The sequence below is a fragment of the Puntigrus tetrazona genome, chromosome 21 (assembly GCF_018831695.1).
Source record: "Puntigrus tetrazona isolate hp1 chromosome 21, ASM1883169v1, whole genome shotgun sequence".
Lineage (NCBI taxonomy): Eukaryota > Metazoa > Chordata > Actinopteri > Cypriniformes > Cyprinidae > Puntigrus > Puntigrus tetrazona.
In genome coordinates, this window is record NC_056719.1 from 6545310 (window position 1) to 6568526 (window position 23217).

Genomic DNA, 23217 nt, shown 5'->3' on the forward strand with positions numbered 1-23217 from the left:
GTTCGGTAGCATCCTTTTTACAAAGTCCTTGTTCTCTGTAGAGCCTGTCTATCAAAAGGCATTTGTGCCACCTATCAAAAACTAGTAAAATTAAACATTTCAATTGATAAACTATATATATATATATATATATATATATATATATATATATATATATATATATATATATATATATATATATATATATATATATATATATATATATATATATATATATATATATATATATATATATAACACATGTAGTTTGTTGTGCAATGCAGTTGTAGGCTAGCATACTATACAACAGTAACCTATTCAAATGCGCTAATAACAACATTTTCTGGCAAATTATCATGACATGTTAAATGCTATTAGAAATGAATATGACATATTCAAACAAAATTAACTTTTATAGTAAATTCATTATATTTTTTATTTTCTTTCAGTGGTGGATACCAGTAACCTGTTCCTAGTTTAACTGTATAAAGTGTAGTTAGTAAATAGCGTAGTACAGTATAGTAGCCATATGCCATAGAGACTAGTTCCACTGTAAAACATGAATGTTAAAATGCAATCTGTGTATTTTGGTAATCAAATGTGTTCAGAATTAAGCAGTTATAACAAACGTGGCTTGGTAATGAAATGTCTAGCACGTAGTTCAATGTTTTATTCCAACCAAACAAGAAAACATGCCGATTCAGTGTACTTCGTATCCATCCAAATAAAATCCATGCTACATTTGGGTCCTTCACATTTATTCCCAGAGACGTACACCTTCCAGAGTCACCTCAGGAGGGAGTAGCAGCCTACAAACGAAGCCCAGCACAGCTGTAATCACGTCCTGATGTTGTACTGTAGGTGAGCGGGATCAGACCAGTAGGAGTCACCGCTACACCCGCTCTCTCGCTCTGCCGAGCCTCTTAGTGATTGAGCAGGGAAACAAAATGCCGGAAGTGGGGTTTCGGGAGAAGGAGTTTCGGGAGTCGTAAGCGTGGAAAGTTTACCCTATTGAGAAATCCACTTTTCCCAAGGATTAAAGCTGCTCTTCGGGTTTTGTTTCGCTGTTCATTCATCCGCGCTTTTGCAATGGGGCTCCCGGCGCTGGAATTCAGTGATTCTTTTCTGGACAGTCCTGACTTCAGAGAGCGACTCAAATGCCACGAAATTGAGCTGGATCGTACTAATAAATTCATCAAGGAACTGATCAAAGATGGAAATATGCTTATCAGTGCGCTTAAAAGTAAGTTAAAGGTTTTAAAAGTGGGATCATCTGTGATTTAAGGAGGTTTTTAAGCGGAAAAGCTCAGATTTGGTGTGCTATCTAAATATTTTTGTATTGCAATAATAATTCAGAAAGAACCTATTAAGAAAGGACCTGAAATAAAGCGATAGCTGACCTTTTGCCCTATTAAAAAATATGTTTAACAACTACAGAACCTCATGTAAAGGGTCCTAGAAATTTAATCTCAAAAAGCAAATCATCACAGACATATTCAACCACTCTAATATCAAACAGGTTGAAGAGGTGAGCATGTATTTCTTCATACAATGCTTGTTTATTCAGCTGGTATCTCATGCGATATCAGAAAGGAGACTAGATATGCTGTTATCAGCCACTTCACCAGCGTGGCTCCTCCTGCCTTCCTCTAGATAAATTTGCTTTGCACTAGTCTTAGTCTTTGAACAATTAGGCCCAATCAGCTTTGACTATTTCTTGCTATTTCCAACATTATTCTCTTTCACAACTTTCTCCTTTATTCCCAGCCACAATGCAGTCTGGCAGAAGGCTCATTCGGGCTTTTGTACTAAACAAAAAGCAGTGAATATCTTCCAGAAAAGACCTACATCACACATGCTTTAATTGACTGTCGAAGTATTTGTTATCTCCTTCTCTTTAGTCTGAACAAATCACTGCTTATGCAATGCATTAATAACTGAAAACTCTGTGAACGTGCTCAAATTATTAAGTAAGGTCCGTCACATAACCGTTTGTTGTCTCTTTGACAGATCTATCTGCAGCTGTGCAGAAATTTTCCCAGTCCCTGCAGGATTTCCAGTTTGAATGCATCGGAGATGCAGAGACAGATGATGAGATTAACATTGGTAAGTTGTTGGCAAATGATTTGAATAAACATGCAATTTTATAAATTATCCAATTTCTTATTCAGAGAAAAAATTAAATGTTGTTATCATTTATTCACTTTCATGTCATTTTGAACCAATACTCTTTCTTTTATGCAACTCAAAAGGAAACATTAAGTAGAATTCTGAAGCTGCTCTGATTCATGCAAAAATTGTCCCAAAGAAAAATAATTCCATAAACCACGTGACAGCTTTATACGAAAAACAGACTTCAATTTATATCGTTTTCTCAAAAAATCTTGCATTGAGAATTTAGCTTGATAGCTAAGATTGTCGTTCATTGTATGGAAAATTCATGTCTTGGTCGTTCAGCTATAAATAACTCCTTTGTCTCACAGAAGAAAGAAAGTCACACAGGTTTGGAATGACGTGAGCGTGTGTAAATAAAGACAGAACAAATGTTTTTTTGGGGAGAACTTTCTCTTTAAGCAGTAAACAGTGATATAAACTGTGAAACGGTCTGCAAAATGCTCATGCCTCTATAAGGTTTTTATTTGCAGCTGTTGTCCTAAGTCACCCACCCCTGAGAAAAACACACACATTACTGTAGCATTACAGCTTTATAGTGTCAGACACAACAGTGATGGTTCTTTATCAGACTGAGACAATTGCTGCCTGGCATTTAGAAAGCCATAAACCCAAACAACTGTCTGCAAGGAGTGACAGTGTTCTTTTCTGGCCCTGGCTGTCTATATTGGTCATAACAGTTTTAAATATTTAGGCTGGAGAGATTCTGATCATTTAAAGTTTAGTGTTTAATTTCCAAATCCCCCCCATTTGTTCTTTAAAATATAAAAACCTGTCATTTAATAGAGTTCGGTGATACTGGTTATAGTTGTACTGACTTAAAATATTAATATTAATATTAAAGTACTTAAAATAATAGCCATAGACTACCTTTCAACAGTTTGAGACGGTAAGATATTTAGTCACGTTCTTGTCAAATAAATGCAGCTTTGGTGAGCATTACAGAATTCTTTAAAAAAAAGAAAAACACCCCAAACATTTGAACATTAGAGTATGTTTGGGCTAAATCATGCCAGCTCTTTGAATGAGATATGAATATCTCAACAGGATATGTATTGTTTCATGCGTGCATGGCATGTCCTTTTAAGTGCATCTCTGTGGATTTGTGGTTCTCTTGATTCGCGTCAAAGCAGATTTGTCTTGCTGTAACATGATTTTGAAATGACCGAGGGTGTGTTTATCTGTAAGACTGTGCTTCTAATAGAAAGTAGTTGAAAGTAGTTTTTATCTGAGTGCCTAACTGGATATTAGGAGGAGTCAAAATCCCCAGAGAATGACTTAGGGGACTGAGAGGTGGGACCCCGCTTATCACAAAACAGAAAAATGCTGTATATTCCAGGACAGGAAGTGATGTAGCCAAAAGCGTATTTTGTTTAGGGAGAAAAAGCACAATCCTAGAATCACAACACTGTGTGATTATAGTAGCATGACATAATATCAAAAGCAGTTTATTTTAGATCAGAATTCTCTCCCGCATGTTTTAAATTATTTCTCAGGTACTGGTTTTAGCCTGCATCTGGATTATATTTTAAGTATCATGTTCTGTAAACATTACAGCAAGTTATAATTAGGAACTAACATTAACAGTCATGCTGTCAGAAATGTAATGGATTTCTGCAAAGCATGCAGTTCAGCTTTTGAAATTATTTATCTTCATTTTTCTATGACTGAGCATGATGCACACATGCAGGGCTCATATAGGAAACATGTTTTATGTTACTCTCACATTTCTACATCTTGAACATGTGGTCTGCTGTTTCTTGAATACCCCTTTGTGCACTGATCAGTTGTTGGGTGGCCATGGTATTTTTTTTGTGTCTGTGTGTGTGTGTAGCTAATATTGTATGCAGGTTTTAATATTTCCTTTATACCAAAGGTTCAAAGGCCAATATCAGATGTGCTGATAGATTAATTACAGGTCCAGAGCTAATTATTCATGATTGAAATTCTTTCTTTCTTATCACAGCCCAGTCATTCAAGGAATTCTCCCAGCTGCTGAACACGGTGGAGGAGGAAAGACGACGACTGGTAAGTTACCTTGTTTCTTTTGTTTCTAAAAGAAAAAAATCCAGATTATTTTATATAATTTAAACACATCATTTATGCCTCTTAAAGTCGTGTTTGATCAAAACTGCAGTAAAAACATAAATATTGTGAACCTTTCTGTTTGAATATGTAATTTATTCATGTTATGGTGAAGCTGAATTTTCAACAGCCGTTACTCCAGTCTTCAGTGTCACACGATCCTTTAGAAATTGTTATAATACTCGACAAGGAGATTTGAAATGTAATCTTATGTGTCTTTACTGTCACTTTTGATCATTGGAATGCCTCCTTGCTGTACCAAATACTTAACTTCTTTTAAAAAAAACTAATTGTCTTTTTAACGAATCACCCTTTTAATTGATCAATCAATTTTAAACCGACTGCCCCTTCAAGTTACGCAAGTTTAAAATCGCAGGGATGCCATAAACACACCACATGATGTGGTCAACTTCAGAAGTACCGCAAGCCTCATAAATGAAGTAGCCATAGTAATGGTTTGCTTTCTAGTAGTTGTCTCTTTATTGTTCCTTTCATGTGGTATTGTTCACACATAGTTAAAGTTTCATAGCACGCTTCTAGCCTAGTGGGTTAGTACCATAAGCGTGCGCTATTTTGAGGGAGACTTTTTGTGAGCTTGCACTGTCAGGTCTGAGTGCTATGAGAAACGGATAGATGCGTTCTGTAGGTCATGGCTCTTCAAGGAGGTAAGGGAAACGGCATAGATCAGCAGATGATGGTAAAATATCTTTCACGCTGTGTCTCTTAAAAATCATTGACAACGTCACTGCCAACCGCGTTGCATCTTCATTGCCATCGGCTCCAGCCACTAATAGGTGCTTTTATGGGCATTATGCATGAGGCAGCGTGTTGCCAGGAATATTACTGCCATTCACTGCTGCAGCTGGTGGATCATTAGTCATAGTACAGCAGCGAAAGAGCTCACCAGGAAAACAATGCTCCTCTGTGCTTTACTGCTTTCTCTACCCACATGTTAACAAACATGCAGCTTTGTTTGGGATGAGACACTTTTCTGCACATTTCTTTTATTGGAAATATAGTTTGAATTAACTACTGTTCAAAAGTTTGGACTAATTTTCTTGCCGATTCTCTTATGCTCAGCAAGGCAAAAAGAAATTGGCTTAAAGATATAAATATTTTTACAAATTAAAATGTAATCTAACTTATTTTTGTGGATTGAAAGCTGAATTTCGATATCATTGCCCCAGCTTTCAGTATCGCATGATTCTTCAGAAATCAGATTTGGTGCTTAAAAAACATTTCTTATATGTCTTTACTTTTTCATCATGTATTAAACATTACAGTTTAATACATACCTGATTTAATACATGGCTTAATTGTTTTGTCGTTATATGTTATGGGTTTTTTTATTAGTCATCATTTCATAGATCAGAATGCCTTCTGGCTGAATCTAAACTGAAGTCTTGTAAACGCAGAACTGAAGTTATTAGCTGTAATGGTGTAAGACTGTAAGACAGCAGCCTCTGTTGTAACAAAGACAAACATCTCTATTGTTTCTTCTGGGCTTGTGTCTGGATGTCTAATAAAACGGGGAGGTCAAACCTGAGGTCATCCACTCATGACACTTTGTGTTATTGGCTCATACCTTCAGATGATTGCTTTTCCAGCTTGTAGATCACAACGCTGTTTCCTTTCATATTAATCATATTAATGAGTCATTCCTGCTCGATATATTCATATTTATAATCTATATATAAATATTTCATAAAGATGGATCATTCTTAATGAATATATATGGCTGAATTTTAAATAAATTCACTACTGGTTTGAGCAGATGTTGCCAAGTTCTGATAAAAAAAAAAAAAAAAAAAAAAAAAAAAAAGGTATTTTGGGAAATTCCAGATTTTCGTGATATTTTCTTGTTAATGTTGTTTTAGTTGGTGATCTGTTTTATTGGTTTGTTCATTGTTGTCAGTCACTTGTTCCATGTTTTTTAATATGACTTGAATGAAAAACCCTAGCCTTTAATGACATCATCTTCCAGGAAGTGACTTCAGTGACATCCACATGCACAACGTTCTTTGATGTTTTGTGCTGTTAGTTGGTTTGACGTATTCTACAATGACGAGTTGTAAAGGAAATTACCACAAAAGTGGATTATACTGAAAACGCAGAAAAAGGAAAAAGTACTCTGTTTGAATTGGATTCACTTGATTTGAGCGAGAGGATTTTAAATATTTAGCGTTTGCTCAGACAGCCCCGGTCTGCAAGCATCCGAGCTGCAGTTTCAGTCGCATCCATTGTTCACTGGAGAAAGGAGAGTGGGTCAGTGTAGCTGTGTGAAGAGCCTCAGGGGAAGAATTACCCAGCAGCCTCCTACAGTTTCTTTACTTCCTGCAGACCGTGGCCGTGTTACGCTTCAGTCTCACAGGCTCCTGCTCTGGGCCTCTCAGGATGACAAACACCTCCGTCAAACTGAGAAAGTCCCCGAGGGCCTTTTCATTCACAGACATACAATAACAGAGCCAAAGGGTGAATAACTCCCAGTAAATGCACTGCCCTCCCACAGGGGTGCTGATGGGAAGTACTCTGTGTTACTGGAGCATGGTGCCGAGACAGTCGGGTCTAGAGGCTGTGTCTCACGTAACGGTGAATCATTACGTAAACACAACTGTAGTAGTGTTTTACTGAACCTCCGCCATTGTGTTCTGCCAGATTAGTAGACGCTCTCATATCCAGAGGTGCTTTCATCTTAGGCGCGCTGCCAACACGCTCTGCTTTAAGTGGGAGGCATTTTCCCACATGATGGATCGGACTGATGTAAGATGTGAGTTTCCTCTCTGGCTAAAAAGGACCATGGGAAGTTTTGACGGGAGAAAGTCTTGAGCAAACATAGCGACTGTCTGCACTCTGTGCTCTGCTGTATGTGGTGTGCTGAAAGGCCTCTTGCTTTAATGAGATGGGTGCTTATTGTTGACTTCGGTTTAGTTCAACAAGTGGGTCAGTGACGTCATGCTTTGTGATTTAATTTACTTAAAAATGCAATTCATACTCTGATACTATGAATATGCTTTTAAAGTTCTGCATTAAAACTAGTAATCCAAAATTAAGGTTTTTGTTTACATAAAATATATATTTATATGTGTGTGTATATATATATATATATATATATATATATATATATATTTTTTTTTTATATATACATGAAATATACACAGAACACACACATTATGCAAACAAAAACTTTTATTTTGTATTTGATTAATCACAATTAAATCGTATTTTGATAAAGGTGAAGCAAGACGGAAAAAGATTCATTAAAATCCTTAAAGAAAATTATTATTTTGGTGTGATTTATTAATATTAATATCAGAAGTAGTACTATTTAAATATAAATTTAAACATAAATTGTTCACTGCTTATTAATATTTATTGAAGTCGTGTTGTCCGAACAACATGTCGAGACATGGAGGGACTCAAGATGGCGCTTTTTATTGATGTTAGTTAGTTTAATTCGAAACAAACACGCAAACAGCTAGAGAAATTAGTTACTTTACAAGTTAAACCTGTAAATTATTAACTGGTATTACTCATTTTTAACAAATAGGAAACAACAGGTACAATTTAATTCAGCGTTATCTAATGTTGTAACAAGTAATATAGGGGCCCCTCAGGGGTGTGTGTTAGTTCACCATTTCTGTTTACCCTTTATACAAATGACCGTGTTAGTCAACAGTCTGACCAGTTTATTTTAACATTTTCGGTTGATACTGTATTACTGCACCTATTTACACCAGATTGCAGTATTGACTATAAAGCTGCCGTAGGTAAGTTTGTGAAGTGATGTTGTGATGATCACTTCCTGGAGATTAATGTTAAGAAAACAGAAGAGGTCATTATATACCCCAGATCGGCAGGGGGCAGGAGTCCTGCTATGCTTCACGGCCAAGAAATGAAACAGGTTGCATCTTATAAATATTTATGAGTTTATATCGACAGTGAGGGTAAATGGCACACACAGTTCATCGGTGCCTACATTTTTTAAGAAGATTACTATTGCTTGGAGTGAGTCCGTATTAAGGTACGGTATTATCGCAAGGTTTGGGATCTTAAAAACGAGAGACCATGTTAAGAATTTGGTGAGAGTTTCAGGGAAAATCATAGGGTGCACAGACTTAGTTCTTTACAAGACATTTTTGAGCTTTGTACAATTAAACAAGTTTTTACAGGATCCTTCACATGTGTATGTGTTGATGAACTTGGAGATACAGAGTCCCATTATGCAGATACAATCGATATAAATGCTCCCATAGTCTGTTAAATTAATGAATGAGGAATTACAGCAGGAATTACTGCAGTACAATAGCTGGTATATGACTGGTGGTGTGAGATGTTTTATTATTATTATTATTATTATTATTTACATTGTATGTTACTGTGCTTAGTGTTAACATGACAGCAGTTCTCTTAATAAAAAACAAATTTCTCCCAAGGGAGACAATAAATACTAATTTGACCTTGACATAAAATAGGAAATGAAATCATCTAGGGGAGCCCTGCAGACCCTCATGACTTTGTGTCCGGTCAATGAATTTCTCAGAAGCATTTGTGAATAATTTATGGCAAGACAAGGTTAGTTAAGGTTATAAAAGATCGCGCAAAAATCCAATAATATAATTCTTGATATTATCAATCAAAAAAATAAGCACTTTTACATTTGAAAAAATAATTGAAAAATATTTTGGAAAATAATAAAGATATGTTTGATCAAATTTTACGTTGCAAGGAAAATGTTATTGCTTTTACTTCAATGTTACACAACTTGACCCATTTAATTTATTTGAAAATGGTACAAACATTTCTAAAACTAAGTCCATTAACCTTGCAAATTAGATTTTGTAAAGATTTCCCCTGTTCTTTATTGTGGCCACTCTTATATGTCCCATGTGCAACTTGTCTGTCTGATGCTTATAAGCCTGTCGTGAATGTTTGCGTAAGACAAGCTTGTTTAAAATGTTTAAAATGAAAGTTCGTCATTTTGTGTATAACATATATGAGGTAAACCGAACTGAAATTGAGTATAAATATGCTGTTGGTTTACACTATAGGGAAAGACTCAGCTGCGCGCCATGAGCCGAACAGGAAATGCACTCATATCTTAAAAATGAAGTTGTCATTTACATCCTTTCAAAGCCTATAGCGTACATCTGGACTTGCTTGGAGTCTGTACATTTCTATTATTTGCAAGTGCAAATTCCATTAATGTTGATGTGGGTGGATGGAGCCTGTAGAGATGGCCGGTCAGTGCTGCCGCCGGCTGAGCAAAGGCAAGCATGTGGAACTTATTTTGACCAATTCTCCAGCGAGACATGAAGTCCTCCTTGCTGCGCCTGGGAAAGTGGATAAAAGGAACTAGTGTATGTAATTGTGTGTTTTTCCAATCGGAGTGCCTACATGAAAATGGTACTAATTATAGTGCCGTTATTTTACAGTAAATAAAAGTAATTCCCTTGGATACGTTCACACACTGTGCCGCCTGTTAACTATTAACAGACTGTGATGTCAATGAGTTCACACATTAAGAGAACCACATTGTTCAGTGTGGTTTTTAAAACTACAGACCGTAAAACTGGCGAATTTTAAACACTTTCGCCACTTTGGTTTAAGCATGTGTTGCCATTTTTAATCATGTTATAAATTGTTTTAAAAGTACTTGGTGTTTCTTTTTCTTCTTTATTTAATCAAAAGTATTAAAAAAAAAAAAACTTTTGACTTTCTTTTAGTGCTGTCAAACAATTGATTGCAATTCATCACATTCAAACTAAAAGTTTTTGTTTACATAATATAAGTTTATGTGCTTTTTATATTTATTATGTATTAGAAAATAAAAGCACATGCATTTTTTATTTTTAAGAGAAATGTTTTTTTATATTAAAAATATTTATTTTAGTGCTGTCAAAAGAAAGCATCCAAAACAATTTTTGTATGTAATAAATGGATGTGTTTTTTTATATATATATATATATATATATATATATATATATATATATATATATATATATATATATATATATATACATATATAAATTATTTTTTTTTCTAAATATATTGTATTTCTGTGTGTTTATACATAATATATATACACAGTACAAACAGATATCTAAACAACTCAAGGCAAACATTTATCTTAAGGATTATTGATTTTTTTTTTTAATGTATTATATAGTTAAATGTTTTTCATAGATGATTCATTAGTGTTGATTTGTCATACTTGAGTATTTGAAGATTTTGATGATTTTTCTTTTATTTAGATACAGAACGCAGATGATGTCTTGATCACACCGCTGGAGAAGTTTCGCAAAGAGCAGATCGGAGCAGCTAAAGTAAGTTGTTAAGCCCCATTGTGAGTTAATGTACTACATGTCAGCGGAAAGTAATTTTTACCTACGCTGTGACAGGATCCTATACGGTCAATATAGGTCCGTGAAACCCTGCAGGAAGGGGGGAAATTGCAAACACCTGTTGAAGACAAGCACAGTCAAATTATAGCCAGATACTGTAATGCCACATTGACCAACATGAAATGGCCTGTGAGCGCTGTGCTAAAGGGCACGTTTAGTACCAGACTCTGGTTAAACTTTACTCTTTCTAGGAGACTAGAAATCTTGTGCTGCATGAAGGCCCTGGTGATCTGTGAATGTGACCCCTCCAGTCGAATTAGAAGAGCTGGAGCGCTGCCTGTTGAGCTCAAGGATCCAGAGCCAAAACTCTTGATGCCTTATTTGGGCGTTTTGGCCCGGTGCTCTTAAGCGAGAGCGGCGAAGGAACTCGCTCAACTTAGACACTGAGACATGATAGAGGCCAAAGGGAATGGCAGTCCGGCTGTTCAACCTCCCGCAGATGTGTGCACATATCCAAACCAAAACACTGTCACACACAATGTATTCCTGACTTAAGATATATAAATATTAGGTCAGAACTGGAACAAAGAGAAGTGATAACTAGATATTTAAATATCATTATTAATAATATTAGCTTTTTATGATTTTTTGTTGTTGTTTCACATACTGTATAAGGCTGTGTTTATTTGATAAAAAAAAATAAATATATATATATATATATATATATATATATATATATATATATATATATATATATATATATATAATATATTTAATATTTTTGTGGAAACCATGGCAAAATCTGATTAAAAAAAGTACAGAAATTATTTGACAGACTACTGTGATTACGACTACGAACATCTTTACTGAAAATCTTTCAGTTTTATTATTTTTTTTTTTAGAGAACTAATGGTCACACTTTATTATACACACATATTATAAGTTCAGTTTTCACTATTAATAAAGCATGAATTTTGCCCTTACAATTTTTACTTACAATTTGCTGCTTATTACTAGTCAGTGAGAAGGTAGTTAATTTTAGGTATTGGCTAGGATTAGGGTCATGGAGAATATATGTTTTATAACTAGTTAATAGTTTATTAACTGTGATTTCAGGTATTTTCGAGATTCAGTACAGTATAAGGTGGGCATACAAGCAAGACATAATTAATGCATTAAAACTACTTTTATAATACAGTATACATAAAAGCTTTAAGTAAATTGTTGCCAGTTCCACCTTTGGCTACCTCTCCTGTGATTCTTTCAAACACAGATAATATTTTTCTTGAAAAAGAGCTCCCTGTTCCTGTCTTTTTAAAATCCTTAAACAGAAAGCATACATTCCTAGAGAGAGTGATGTCATTGCTAGCCAGCAGATGGGCCTAGAAACTGGACTAAGCATGTCAAAAATGAGATTCCTTCAGTTTGTTGTTTGGCAATCCAGTCTGTGGTTTAGACGGCGTGTCCATTAGAGGGTCATGGGAAAGGTTGGGCTGATGTCAAACAGGAAAAACAAACAGCTCTAAACTGGTTTCAGTTGCAGTCTCAAAAAAAACCCTTGATTCTCATTGCTGAAGGTCTGCGGTATGTAAATGCACGGGCCAATGTAAATGCTATCAGTGCGGGCACAGGAAGTGGGGGCTGTTTCTACCGTAAACATCTTTACTCAGCCTCATTTAGAGCCATAGGATGTCTCACAGAATTGAGAATACTCACTGTGTTTGTTGTTTTATCTGCGGTCCTCAGAATCATCAGCTCTGTCACGCTCATCGCTGATGGTACCTCAGTGACTAAGAAAGCGTGTGTATGCCACACATTTCCTGAAGTCACTTATTGAGTCACTCTTTTAGTTCCTTATTCCCTGTGTTTGCTGGATCGTACTAGATTTGTCAAATTATCCACAATAAATAGTTGTTCTTCTTAGCTTTATCCAGCTCATAACATAATTCATCTTAGTTAATTTCTACTTAAAAAAATGCTGCTCTGTTAAAAATATATGATGCAGGTAAGTTTGCTGTGCAGTTTGTGACAACATGTTTTTCTCCACATATTTAGCTTTTTTTAAATACATAAAAAAAAAAAAAAAAAAAGTTTTCCCTCTTATTTTTGGTGTAAATGAGTGAAATTTTATAGAATGGATTTAAGAAGATGAGTTATTTTAAATAGCTCTGCAGAATCTGCATCCAAAAACCTCAATAAAAATGTTGGTTATTGGGATAAGTAGAATTTTATTTAAATAATATATTTTTTAGTATATTAAATGTTTGTTTGTTTTATTTAATACTATTTAAATATATGAAAATATATATGTACAAAAATATGTTTAGTAACAGAATTTATTCAATTATATTTTATTATTATTTTATTCATTTTAGTTTAGAATTTATTATTTTATAATAATTTTTAAATAGATCTGTAGACCAGTCTTTCAGCTGAATTATTAAATGTAAACTTTTTAAAAATTGTAGGCTCCAGAAGAGTCAAATGTGAGTCTGCCATCTACTGGTTATAACATTTTAGGATAAATTTTTGGCCTGTCATGACACTCTTATATGGTGTTTGTTTATAAGTCTAACAATTTATATAACATCTTATCTCTAAGACCTCTAAAAGGCATTTATCATCATAATTACAGTGCAGGAAATTCCAACTCATGTCACCTTTTTTTTTTTTTGAAGGAAGGGAAGAAGAAATTTGACAAGGAGACGGAGAAGTATTACACAGTTTTGGAGAAGCACTTAAGCCTGTCTTCAAGAAAGAAAGAGTCACATTTGCAGGAGGTAACTTGAACGTTCGTTTACTCATATAAAATATCCACAACACACAGAATGTAACATTATTTTCAGACGATTTCTTTTACCTTCACTGAATGCTTTGATTATACGTTATAGGCAGAAACCCAAATAAATAAGGAAAGACAGATTTTCTATGACGCCTCGCTGGAATATGTTTTCAAAATCCAAGAAGTGCAAGAAAGGAAAAAGTTTGAGTTTGTTGAGCCGGTATGACACACCTATTTCCATTTCTGCAGTACTATGAATGCAACTTTTGTTCTGGGAGCTTCCTCTTACTGAGAGAAAATTGCTACACTGCTTTTTAATCTATTACATCTTGTAACATCAGCAGAGTTGTTTCTCTGGAGCACATGCCTATCAGAAAGAAAATGATGATAACAGCCGCATCCTGCAGCTCTGTTAACCTCTGAATATACTGCGTGATTATGAGTGTTATTGCTTTTGTACAACTGTTCAAACTACCTCTGCCTTTCTCGCAGCTGCTGGCCTTCCTCCAGGGATTATTCACCTTCTATCACGAGGGTTACGAACTGGCACATGAGTTCGAGCCGTACAAGCAGCAGCTACAGTTCAACCTCCAGAATGTAAGAGCTTTGAGATAACATTAAGTGCCTGACAATGAGCCAATAAAAGGATTGTTTGTATAAAGGCCACTGAATGCGATCCTAAATGTGTCATAAAACTGTTGTGTGAATCAGACAATCTGTGCAATAAAATAAGCTGTATTTATTGCTGCGTATGGAAGGAATTGTATTTTGGAGTCCAGTGACGTCCCTCTAGAACCAATACACTGTTGTTTTGATGTTCCCTTTGAAGACAAGAAATAATTTTGAGAGCACAAGACAGGAAGTGGAGAATTTGATGAGAAGGATAAGGTCTGCAGAGCAGGACTTTAAAGCTCCGGGACAGTGGACCATGGAAGGCTTCCTCTATGTGCAGGAGAAGCGTGAGTAGCCCACCGAGCACGTCCAGGTCACAATTAATAATAAATCCATATATTCTTATGGATAAATCAAGAAAATATATGTGAGATTATTTACAGTGACACATCTAGTATCATTCATTTCTTTTATAAAATCTGTCACATGGGACTAATGAGAGCCTGTTTTCTGTTGAAGGACCCTTGGGGTGCACGTGGAGTCGACATTATTGCACGTACGAGAAAGGGACCAAAATGTTTACGATGAGCAACTCTGAATTCAAGTCTGGAGGCAAACAGGTATTAATTGTTCAGACTTGTAATGTTATTAAATGCTGAATTTCTCATTGCCATATTATATACATATGCCTTTTGTGTTGTGTAGAATGGATTGATCATGAGTCCTCCTGAGATGTTTAAGCTGAAGTCCTGCATCAGGCGGAGGACTGACTCTATTGACAAGCGATTCTGCTTTGACATTGAGGTGGTGGAAAGGTGTGTTCGCATCACGGCACGCATGACAGTGAGAGAAATACGAGAGCTGCAGGAGATATTATGTTGTGTCTAGATCTTTCCTCATTCTATCATTTTCAACACTCTCCTTCCTTCCATTTCTTCCTGTCTCTCCTCGTAACTGAAGAGGTAACTCCTGTGAAGGGCTTGTGTTCAATTATCTGCAATGTTTCTATAAAGTTCATCGGTATGTTGCACTTTTGTCCTAAACTGCTGGCATATTCTAATAATAATAAAATCTCTTTTAATAAAAACAATCTTGCTTCCCCTAAATGTGGAGCATTTAAGTTATTTTTAATGCTGTGTAACAGTGCTCTGAACATGCTAAAACATTTTTGTGACATTGTGCTGTTTTTTTCTATCACTTTGAAAAACTAACTTAGTTACTAACTTAGACATGTTGTTTAGTAAGTAAATATATTAATTAAAAAACTGCATTTTTGAGTTTTTTTAAACTAGTGAATGTCTTTTTGATTGATTTATTGAAAATTGCTGAACATTTAAGCTTTCCAATATGTCGTTAATATGTTTGTGCATTACATTACTTGCTCACCAACCGATCCTCTGCAGTGAATGGGTGCCGTTAGAAATTAAATAACGCACAAGAATCCATTAAAATGCTTTTAACTTAGTCCCTGGCTAAAATACAAGGCCTCTATCTATAATATTGCTTTTCCAGTGAAGTCATCTCATCTGGATAAAAAATGCACATATCGACTACAAGGAAAAACACAAACAAAAACACTAATATTTTGGTGTATTTTGATTTTGAGAATACAACAGGAGATGGACTTTTTTCACTGCGGGAAGTGTTGTCATGAAGTACAAACTCATATTTTGGCCAGAGTTTAACTCAGTTGGTTTCTTACACAAAATGTTAATTTGATGCACTGTAGACTTTGGTTTGCTTGTGGATTATTGTAATTTTATTATCTGTTTGGACTCATTCTGATAGCACACATTCACTGCCGAGGACAAACGTCTGCCTACGTCTTTGTTACCAAAATTGAATTTTTGAGCGACCTGTTCATTTAAAATGAGTCCGACCTGTGTCATGGTTTAAAATGCAGTCCGTTCATAAGTGATTACAACATAAGACATGTTTGTTATTTAAACGTTTCATTAGCACTGCAACCTGAGCTTGTAAAATTCTGAGTATGCCTGGAAGAGTTGGTAAATGATTACAAAACTGCTACTACTTGCATAACTCTATTTGCTACACTGCAGCATATGGATTTGGTTTGCAAGCTTTGGAAAAAATGTCATTATTCGTTTGGCATGATGCTTAGAACTCCTGGTTATGGACCGATATAAAGCAAAAGTCAAAATTCTGAGTAACACTAATAGTTGAGAGTTTAACATTTATCAGTGTGCCCCACAGACATGGTATCATCACCCTTCAGGCTCTCTCTGAATCCAACAGAAGACTGTGGATGGAGGCCATGGATGGAAAAGAGCCGGTAAGAGCAATCACGCAGCTTAAATAAGACTTTGCTCTCGGTTTGATTAATATATGTCAGTTCAATGTGCAATCTTTTTTTTAACTTCTGAAAATCCTGATAAGGGTTTAGACCAATGACTCTCTTTTAGACGTGTAATTACACAGGCTCTTTGAAATCCAGACAGTGGATAGTGTACACATGGACAGGAAAAAGATGACAGCTCAGAATTTACACTTCGCTAATGACTCTTTGTTTTCCCTCTCATGCTGTCAGTTGTAGTTGATTGGCTTAAACTCATTTGACCCTCATTACACCGTTATTATTTAGCTCGTGTTTGTGAATTCTTGTATAGAAAGGATTATTAGTGCATGTATGTTTATATTCTGAAAGTATAAATTGTATATTGTATATTCGTCCCTATGACTTATTTTCTGGAAAGAGATAATGCATTAATATATATGCTTAAAATGCCATTTGTCTTTAGTGTGTTATAAACACATGCTGATTTCTTCTAGATTTACACCCTTCCAGCACTTTTGAGCAAGAAAGAGGAAAGTAAGTTTATTCTTCCTTTATATTTAATTGTCATTTAGGTGTATATACAGTGAGATGGACAGTTTCATTTGGCCGTGTGTGTGTTCATTCATTTACAAGATTCATTTATAGTTCACCTGAATTGGCCTTATATTTATAACATACTCTGTGTCCACAGCATTCCTAAATGAAGCAGGCTTTAATTTTGTAAGGAAGTGTATAGAGCTTGTAGAAACGAGAGGTAAGTCTCTGCTTCTGACTTCCCTTTCATGCAGTATTTTATGTGTATCGTACATTTATGTGCATTTGTTACATTTACCATTCAGACGTTTAGGGTCAGTAAGACACATTTTTTGTATTCATTCTTTTATTTAACAAGGTAAAATTAAATTGATCAAAAATTCAAAAAAAGTCTTTTACAATGTAAACAAAAATATTTATATTTCAAACAAATTGTTCTTCAGTCACTGGAATAATGGATGTTAAAACATGCCAGGAATAAATAACATTTTATAATTTATTAATACGAGTTATATTATTATATTAGGTTTTTCAAATCACAATGTTTATTTATTTTGATTTATCAGCATTAGAGACATTTTTTTTTTTAATATTATGAATGGTAGAGGTCTGAACAAAAATACAGCTTTTTTGTTACTGTAATTGAACCATGTATTTAAAATAATATAAAAATGTCCTTTTTCCTTTAGGCATTAACACGATGGGGCTGTACAGAATAGGTGGAGTTAACTCTAAAGTCCAGCGACTGATGACCTCAGTGTTTGGTACAGTAAACTTAACCTTTTTTCCTTGTATAAACCTGATAAATTTATATACATGAAGAAAATAGTTTGTCTGTTACAATAACTTTTACCAGATGTGTGTTCAAAGCCAAATTCCATTTAACACAAGTTCATTTGACCCTTCCAGCGGCCAAAGCTCCTGCAGATATGGACCTTGACCCGGACACCTGGGATAACAAGACCATCACCAGCGGCCTGAAGAATTACCTCAGGTTGATAAATAATCCCCACAACCTTTCATTTATTAAAATGGCATGTTATCAAGGAAAAACAGGAAGTCATTTTGTTCCCTTCAGGTGTCTGGCAGAACCCCTCATGACTTACAGACTCCACAAAGATTTCATCATGGCAGTCAGTGAGTTCTAGATGTTCTTTGCTTCTTTGAACTCCTCATCATGTCCATATGTGACTGACTTATTTAATAATTGCATTGTTTGTTTTTTTTTCTCTAGAGTCTGACGATCAGAATTACAGGGTCTGCGCTGTTCATGCCCTCGTCCACAAGCTCCCCGACAAGAATAAAGAGATGCTGGACATTCTGATAAAACATCTACATGTGTATGTCACTATTATTCTTGAAGTAGAAACTGCACGTATAGTACATTTGTTCATGAGCTCGCTTTAAATTCCACATGGTGATGTGATGCTAACAAGGGTGTTTTTGCTGTTTTTGACAGGGTTTCCACACATAGTCAGAAGAATCTGATGACCGTGTCTAACCTGGGTGTGATTTTTGGCCCAACACTCATGCGCTCTCAAGAAGAGACGGTTGCTGCCATGATGAACATCAAGTTTCAAAATATTGTGGTGGAGATCCTCATAGAAAACTATGACAAGGTGATTGTTTAAACAAGCACTGATCTTTTATTGGAAAGCAAGAATCTGAATACCCTTGGATTTTCAGCAGCACCATTCGAGATTCACAAAAGTTACTAAATTATAACTTTTTTTCTTTAGGTTACTAAAAATTAAATAAATTATAATGTAAAAAAATAATGAATTAAAGAAATTGCATATAGCAGGGATGCATTGAATTGATCTAAAGTGACATTAAAAGTGTTTCTAATGTTTCAAAAGATTTCTATTCCAAGCTAATGCTTTGAACTTTATAGTCATCAAAGAATCCTGAACATTTTTATCACTTCCCATTACAAAACATTAACAGCACAACTCTTTTCAACATTGCCAATAAAAATAAATATTTCATGAACACCGAATCAGCATATTATAATGATTTCTGATAGATCATGCAACACTGAAAACAGAAATGGCTGCTGAAAATTAAACTTCGGTATCATATAAGGTTTATATGTATAACTTTAAATTGCAGTATTTCACAATATTAGTTTTGACTGTGTTTTTGATCCAGTAAGCAGTCATAATGAGAGACTTTTTTTCAAAACATAGAAAAGAATCTTACCAGCCTCAAACTTTGAAATGCTAGTGTTTGTCCAGTCAAAACCAGTGTGGTTCAGAGACTTTCCTACTTTCTTCACATCCATAATTTTCAAATATCCAAATTCTCCAAATATCTGTCTTTTTCTAGTTTTGCTCATCTGTTTTGTGGTTGTATCAAAAACTCTAATTTTGTCTTGTATTTTTAGATATTTCATCAAGCTCCAGATCCTAATGTCCCTCTGCCACAGCCTCAGTCTCACTCTCAGTCTCGAGCCAGTGCCCGTCGCAGCAAAGCCATCTGCCTTTCCTCAGGGTCCCGCAAATCCAGAGGCCTGTACCCTCCCACCTTGTGCCTGGCTGATGCTGACAGTGAGTGTCTCCAAAAACAGATGCAAGTCCCTCTATATGAGTGTCATCCTAACCCGTTCTCTCCATCAGGTGACACGTTCAGCAGCAGTCCGAGTAGCACTCCCATGGGCAGTATGGAGTCTCTCTCGTCTCACTCTTCAGAGCAGAACAGCTGCTCCAAGACAGGCTCCCCGTCACGAACCAAACACAAGGCATCAGGGGGCCTGTGCTGGGCCACTCCATCTCCCTCCTCCAACGGGCCCAAAAGCCCTGCTTGCACCACCAGCCCTGACTCCAGCTCCAAAGAGGACGCCAACAAGACTGATGGAGAATGGGAAGAAGCGCTGAGCACAAGCCCAGGCGATCGAAGCTCTCCGGTTTCAGATCTCCTTCAGAGAACCCTAGGAGAGACTCTAGAGGATCATGGGGAAGAACGACACAGTCTGTCCACCTGCTCTTCTCTCACTTCACTCCACATTTCTGAGGGTAAGTTTCTCTGCCTTTCTGCACAATGTGGTGGTGAATTCACTAAGCTGGGAATTGGTGACACGGATCACTTACCCTAGTTTTTATATCCCATCGCAGTTATCCTTTTTTTTTTGAATGATGAGAAAATACTACTGCCACCTGCTGGTGCAGATAGCTGTTTTCTCACATGCAAGCGCATAATGTAAATGCTTGTTGGATTTTGGCTGCGGTCTTGGCAGCTTTTTAGACCAGATGCATGCAAAGTGATGCTATAGTTCTTTGATGTCGGTTTGGTGTTTCAAGACCTCAAAACACAGCACAAATCCTGCATTTTATCCACTAATCATCCTCAATCCATTGACTAAACATTTACATTTAAAGCTATGCATTTAGCAGATGCTTTATATCCGAAACTATGTACAATAGCGGAACATAAGCAAGCCGTAACGGACTAAAACCACACAAAACGCGTGTGCAAACAAACAGCTGCATCAGGGACTCTCCTTCTTCCTGCAGTTTTATACTTTGTTTCTTCTCAAGTATCTGTAATGTGGTTATTTTTTGGTTAATCTCAGGTTTCAGGAGCTGTCACGGCTCGATTCAGAGCCTGGTGTCACGCAGTCAGAGAGACAGTCTCAAGTCCCTCCATCTGCCGGAGCTTCCTCCTAAAGAGACAGTGAGATACAGAGCTGACTCCTCAGCCAGCAATGGCTACCAGAGACCAGGATCTATGTAAGCTAGAACCTCACTGATCTTCTGTCATAATGTAAACCAGTTTGTTAACGCTGATCTCAGTTGATGCATCAACTGTGCCATGCTTTTTCCTCCCCCAGTGTCTCCACACGGGCAGCGATCTTTGAGAGTCCTGTGATTTCCCAGCCCACAGCAGGAAGGTAATGATATAATATGAGAGAATTGACCCATTGACCCATTAAATATTTCCAGGCTTAAAGGGAATCTCCATTTTTGGTTTTACAGTGACTAGCTGAGAAAGACAATACAGTTGTGATGAGATGTCATTTATACTCTATGGTATCTTGTTTCTAAGACCACTTTTATGCCACTGTTTAAAAGTTTGGGGTCGATAAAGAGTTTTAAAATGTTTTTGCGTTTGTTTTATCAAAAAATACTTATAATTATCAAGCATTATTGCAGTTTAGAATAACCTTCCTTTTGAAAAATAAAGTAGTTTTCACATTCAAAATATCTGAATTTACTTGAAATAAGTTTTGTAACCTTTTTTTTATATATAGTCAAATTAATACAATTTAGTGTAACAATTCTCACCCCAAAATTTTTGTATAGTTCAGGTGGTTTTTCCTACTCTTCTTTCCAAATAGTATATATAATAAGCACAAGAAATGTGATCAAATTTGATATAAAAAGGCTGAAAAAACATAATGTGTAATATGACTTCATTTTCTATTTACTGTGCTACGTACGTTTGGCCAACAGGCCCAAAAGATTAAGTGTGTGTTGTTGATGCTGTCAGGGAAACTACTACGTTTCTGCCGTTGTCTTGCCAGTAACTCTCTGGGGTTTTCTTTACAGAGATGCTAAAGCTTTGTATTCCTGTCAAGCGGAGCACAGTCATGAGCTGAGCTTCCCTCAGGGGGCGCACTTCTCCAACGGTAACCACACTGCTTCTGTACTGTATCTAAGGACAATTATTGAACTGTACTGTACTTTTTGTGGAAACGTGAAAGCCTATGTGTTGTGTACTCATTTCTGCTGTATTTACGTCTTTATGTGCATGCAGTGTATCCCTCGGTGGAACCTGGCTGGCTTCAAGCGACATATAATGGCAAAACCGGACTCATCCCAGAGAATTACGTGGCATTCTTCTAAAGTTGCCGGAACGGGCAAATGCCAAGTCCATGGTATCCATGGTGTCCATTGCTGCAAAGAAAGGGATCACTATATGCCTTATAAATAGCGTTTGCATAACATTATAACCAGATCATTAACGGTTGTGATTAAAGTTTATTCTGGATGTAAATATCACCTTTGTCTTTAATGTATTGTAGATTTTTATTTCAATCTAGGTACATGCAGTTGACTGTATTAACACATTTCTGTATTTATATGTGGCCCGCAATGTTAATGGGTTCCGATATTTCAAAATATAAGCTCAGAACACTCTTGAGCAGTGCTGAGGTACGGCTCTGAAGGAATCTATGGATTTGTATTATATAGAGTGAGCATTAATTAGCGACTATATTAGGTAGCAGAAGATAATGTATTGCCCAATGTGATATTTGTGAAATTCTTGAACGCGTGTCAAAAGGTAAATGGTGTTTGGTTGATGCAGGTCATCTTTCATTTTAGTAATTGCTAAATCTGTTTGATGAAATAATTTTCAAACTTAGCACTCATTTTTATTCCATGCGATTTCAAAAGGCTGTATAGAAAATTAATAGTGGATGTTTTTTAATAAGAACATTTCATGTCCTTAACATTTTTCTTCCAAATTTAAATGAAGTGTGTTTTGAATGAGCTGATTTTATGAGCCAAATATGTTTCTTATATACTCCAAATTAATTTTATTATTATAATGTACTGTCAGTTTTGTGGCATTTGGTAAAATGGTGTAACTAAAAGTGTTCTTTAGGTGTTTTAGCTTATACCGAATATATTTGTTTTAATATAGGGATATTTTTTTATTAATGAAGTACAATCAAAAAACAAAGTTGTAAAGTTTGTCTTAGTTGCAGTTAGTTCTAGTTTGTGTTCACGAAAATGCAGTTGTTCAAGTAACGGTTCTGCTGTATTTTATTTTACACTGGTTTGCCATTTCTGTATGTTAAAACAAATTTATATGTTAGAAAGTTTGTAATACTTATTATTAACATCATTTACAAAGTAATTTAATGTTTGATATTTTTCTGTTGAACTATTAAAATGTCAGTTTATTTACTGATTGACTGTTTTCATCTGTCTGTCGTTCTATCTATCGCTCCGTTGCCACCTCAGTTCAAATCTAAAAGGCCTAGAAGGTCATAAGAAATGTTGAGCCTGTTTTACATTTCTATTTAGACACATTCTCTGTCTGGAAAGAACACGCAAAATAACAAAAACTTCCACATTGTGAATTTTGAAAACATTGTCCCTTTGCCTTTGTACCGTATATTACATCATTCAGTGATTTATGAAATCGAAAAACATATGTAAGCAGTCAGTCCCAAAGCATGATACACAAAGTGTTATTGATCAGGCTGTAATTCCCCTAACTTCCCCTTTGGTTTCATGTGCACTGATGACTTGGATAAACTTCTCATAACTGTTCAAAGGCTATCTCCAACACCGTAACAGGGACCTGGAGACCTTTAACCTCAGTGAGATTATAGTATCACCAGCAAAGTAATTGTTTCGTCATTCAAAAGCAAGTTTCATGACTAACAGACATTGCAAAACGTGAAC

At 35.8% G+C, this 23217-nt stretch overlaps 1 protein-coding gene across 4 annotated transcripts; it reads left to right on the plus strand.

The window, feature by feature from the left end:
- Window positions 1–761: 761 nt before the first annotated feature.
- arhgap42a (Rho GTPase activating protein 42a) lies at window positions 762–22714 on the plus strand. 4 transcript variants are annotated; one of them, XM_043221701.1, is made up of 25 exons: window positions 762–1222; window positions 1990–2085; window positions 4118–4179; window positions 10488–10559; window positions 13256–13357; window positions 13469–13579; window positions 13852–13956; window positions 14189–14318; window positions 14491–14591; window positions 14677–14786; window positions 14932–14991; window positions 16174–16264; window positions 16762–16801; window positions 16959–17021; window positions 17491–17565; window positions 17711–17795; window positions 17880–17938; window positions 18036–18141; window positions 18261–18420; window positions 19188–19350; window positions 19420–19815; window positions 20373–20529; window positions 20631–20690; window positions 21349–21428; window positions 21557–22714. In XM_043221701.1, exons 1-25 carry the CDS (start codon window positions 1069–1071, stop codon window positions 21643–21645), a joined length of 2727 nt encoding a protein of 908 aa, XP_043077636.1. In that variant the 5' UTR covers window positions 762–1068; the 3' UTR covers window positions 21646–22714. The 4 variants fall into 4 exon arrangements, with proteins under 4 accessions (XP_043077636.1, XP_043077637.1, XP_043077638.1 ...); XM_043221702.1 differs by having other exon boundaries at window positions 16186–16264; XM_043221703.1 differs by lacking the exon at window positions 14932–14991 and having other exon boundaries at window positions 763–1222.
- Window positions 22715–23217: the final 503 nt, after the last annotated feature.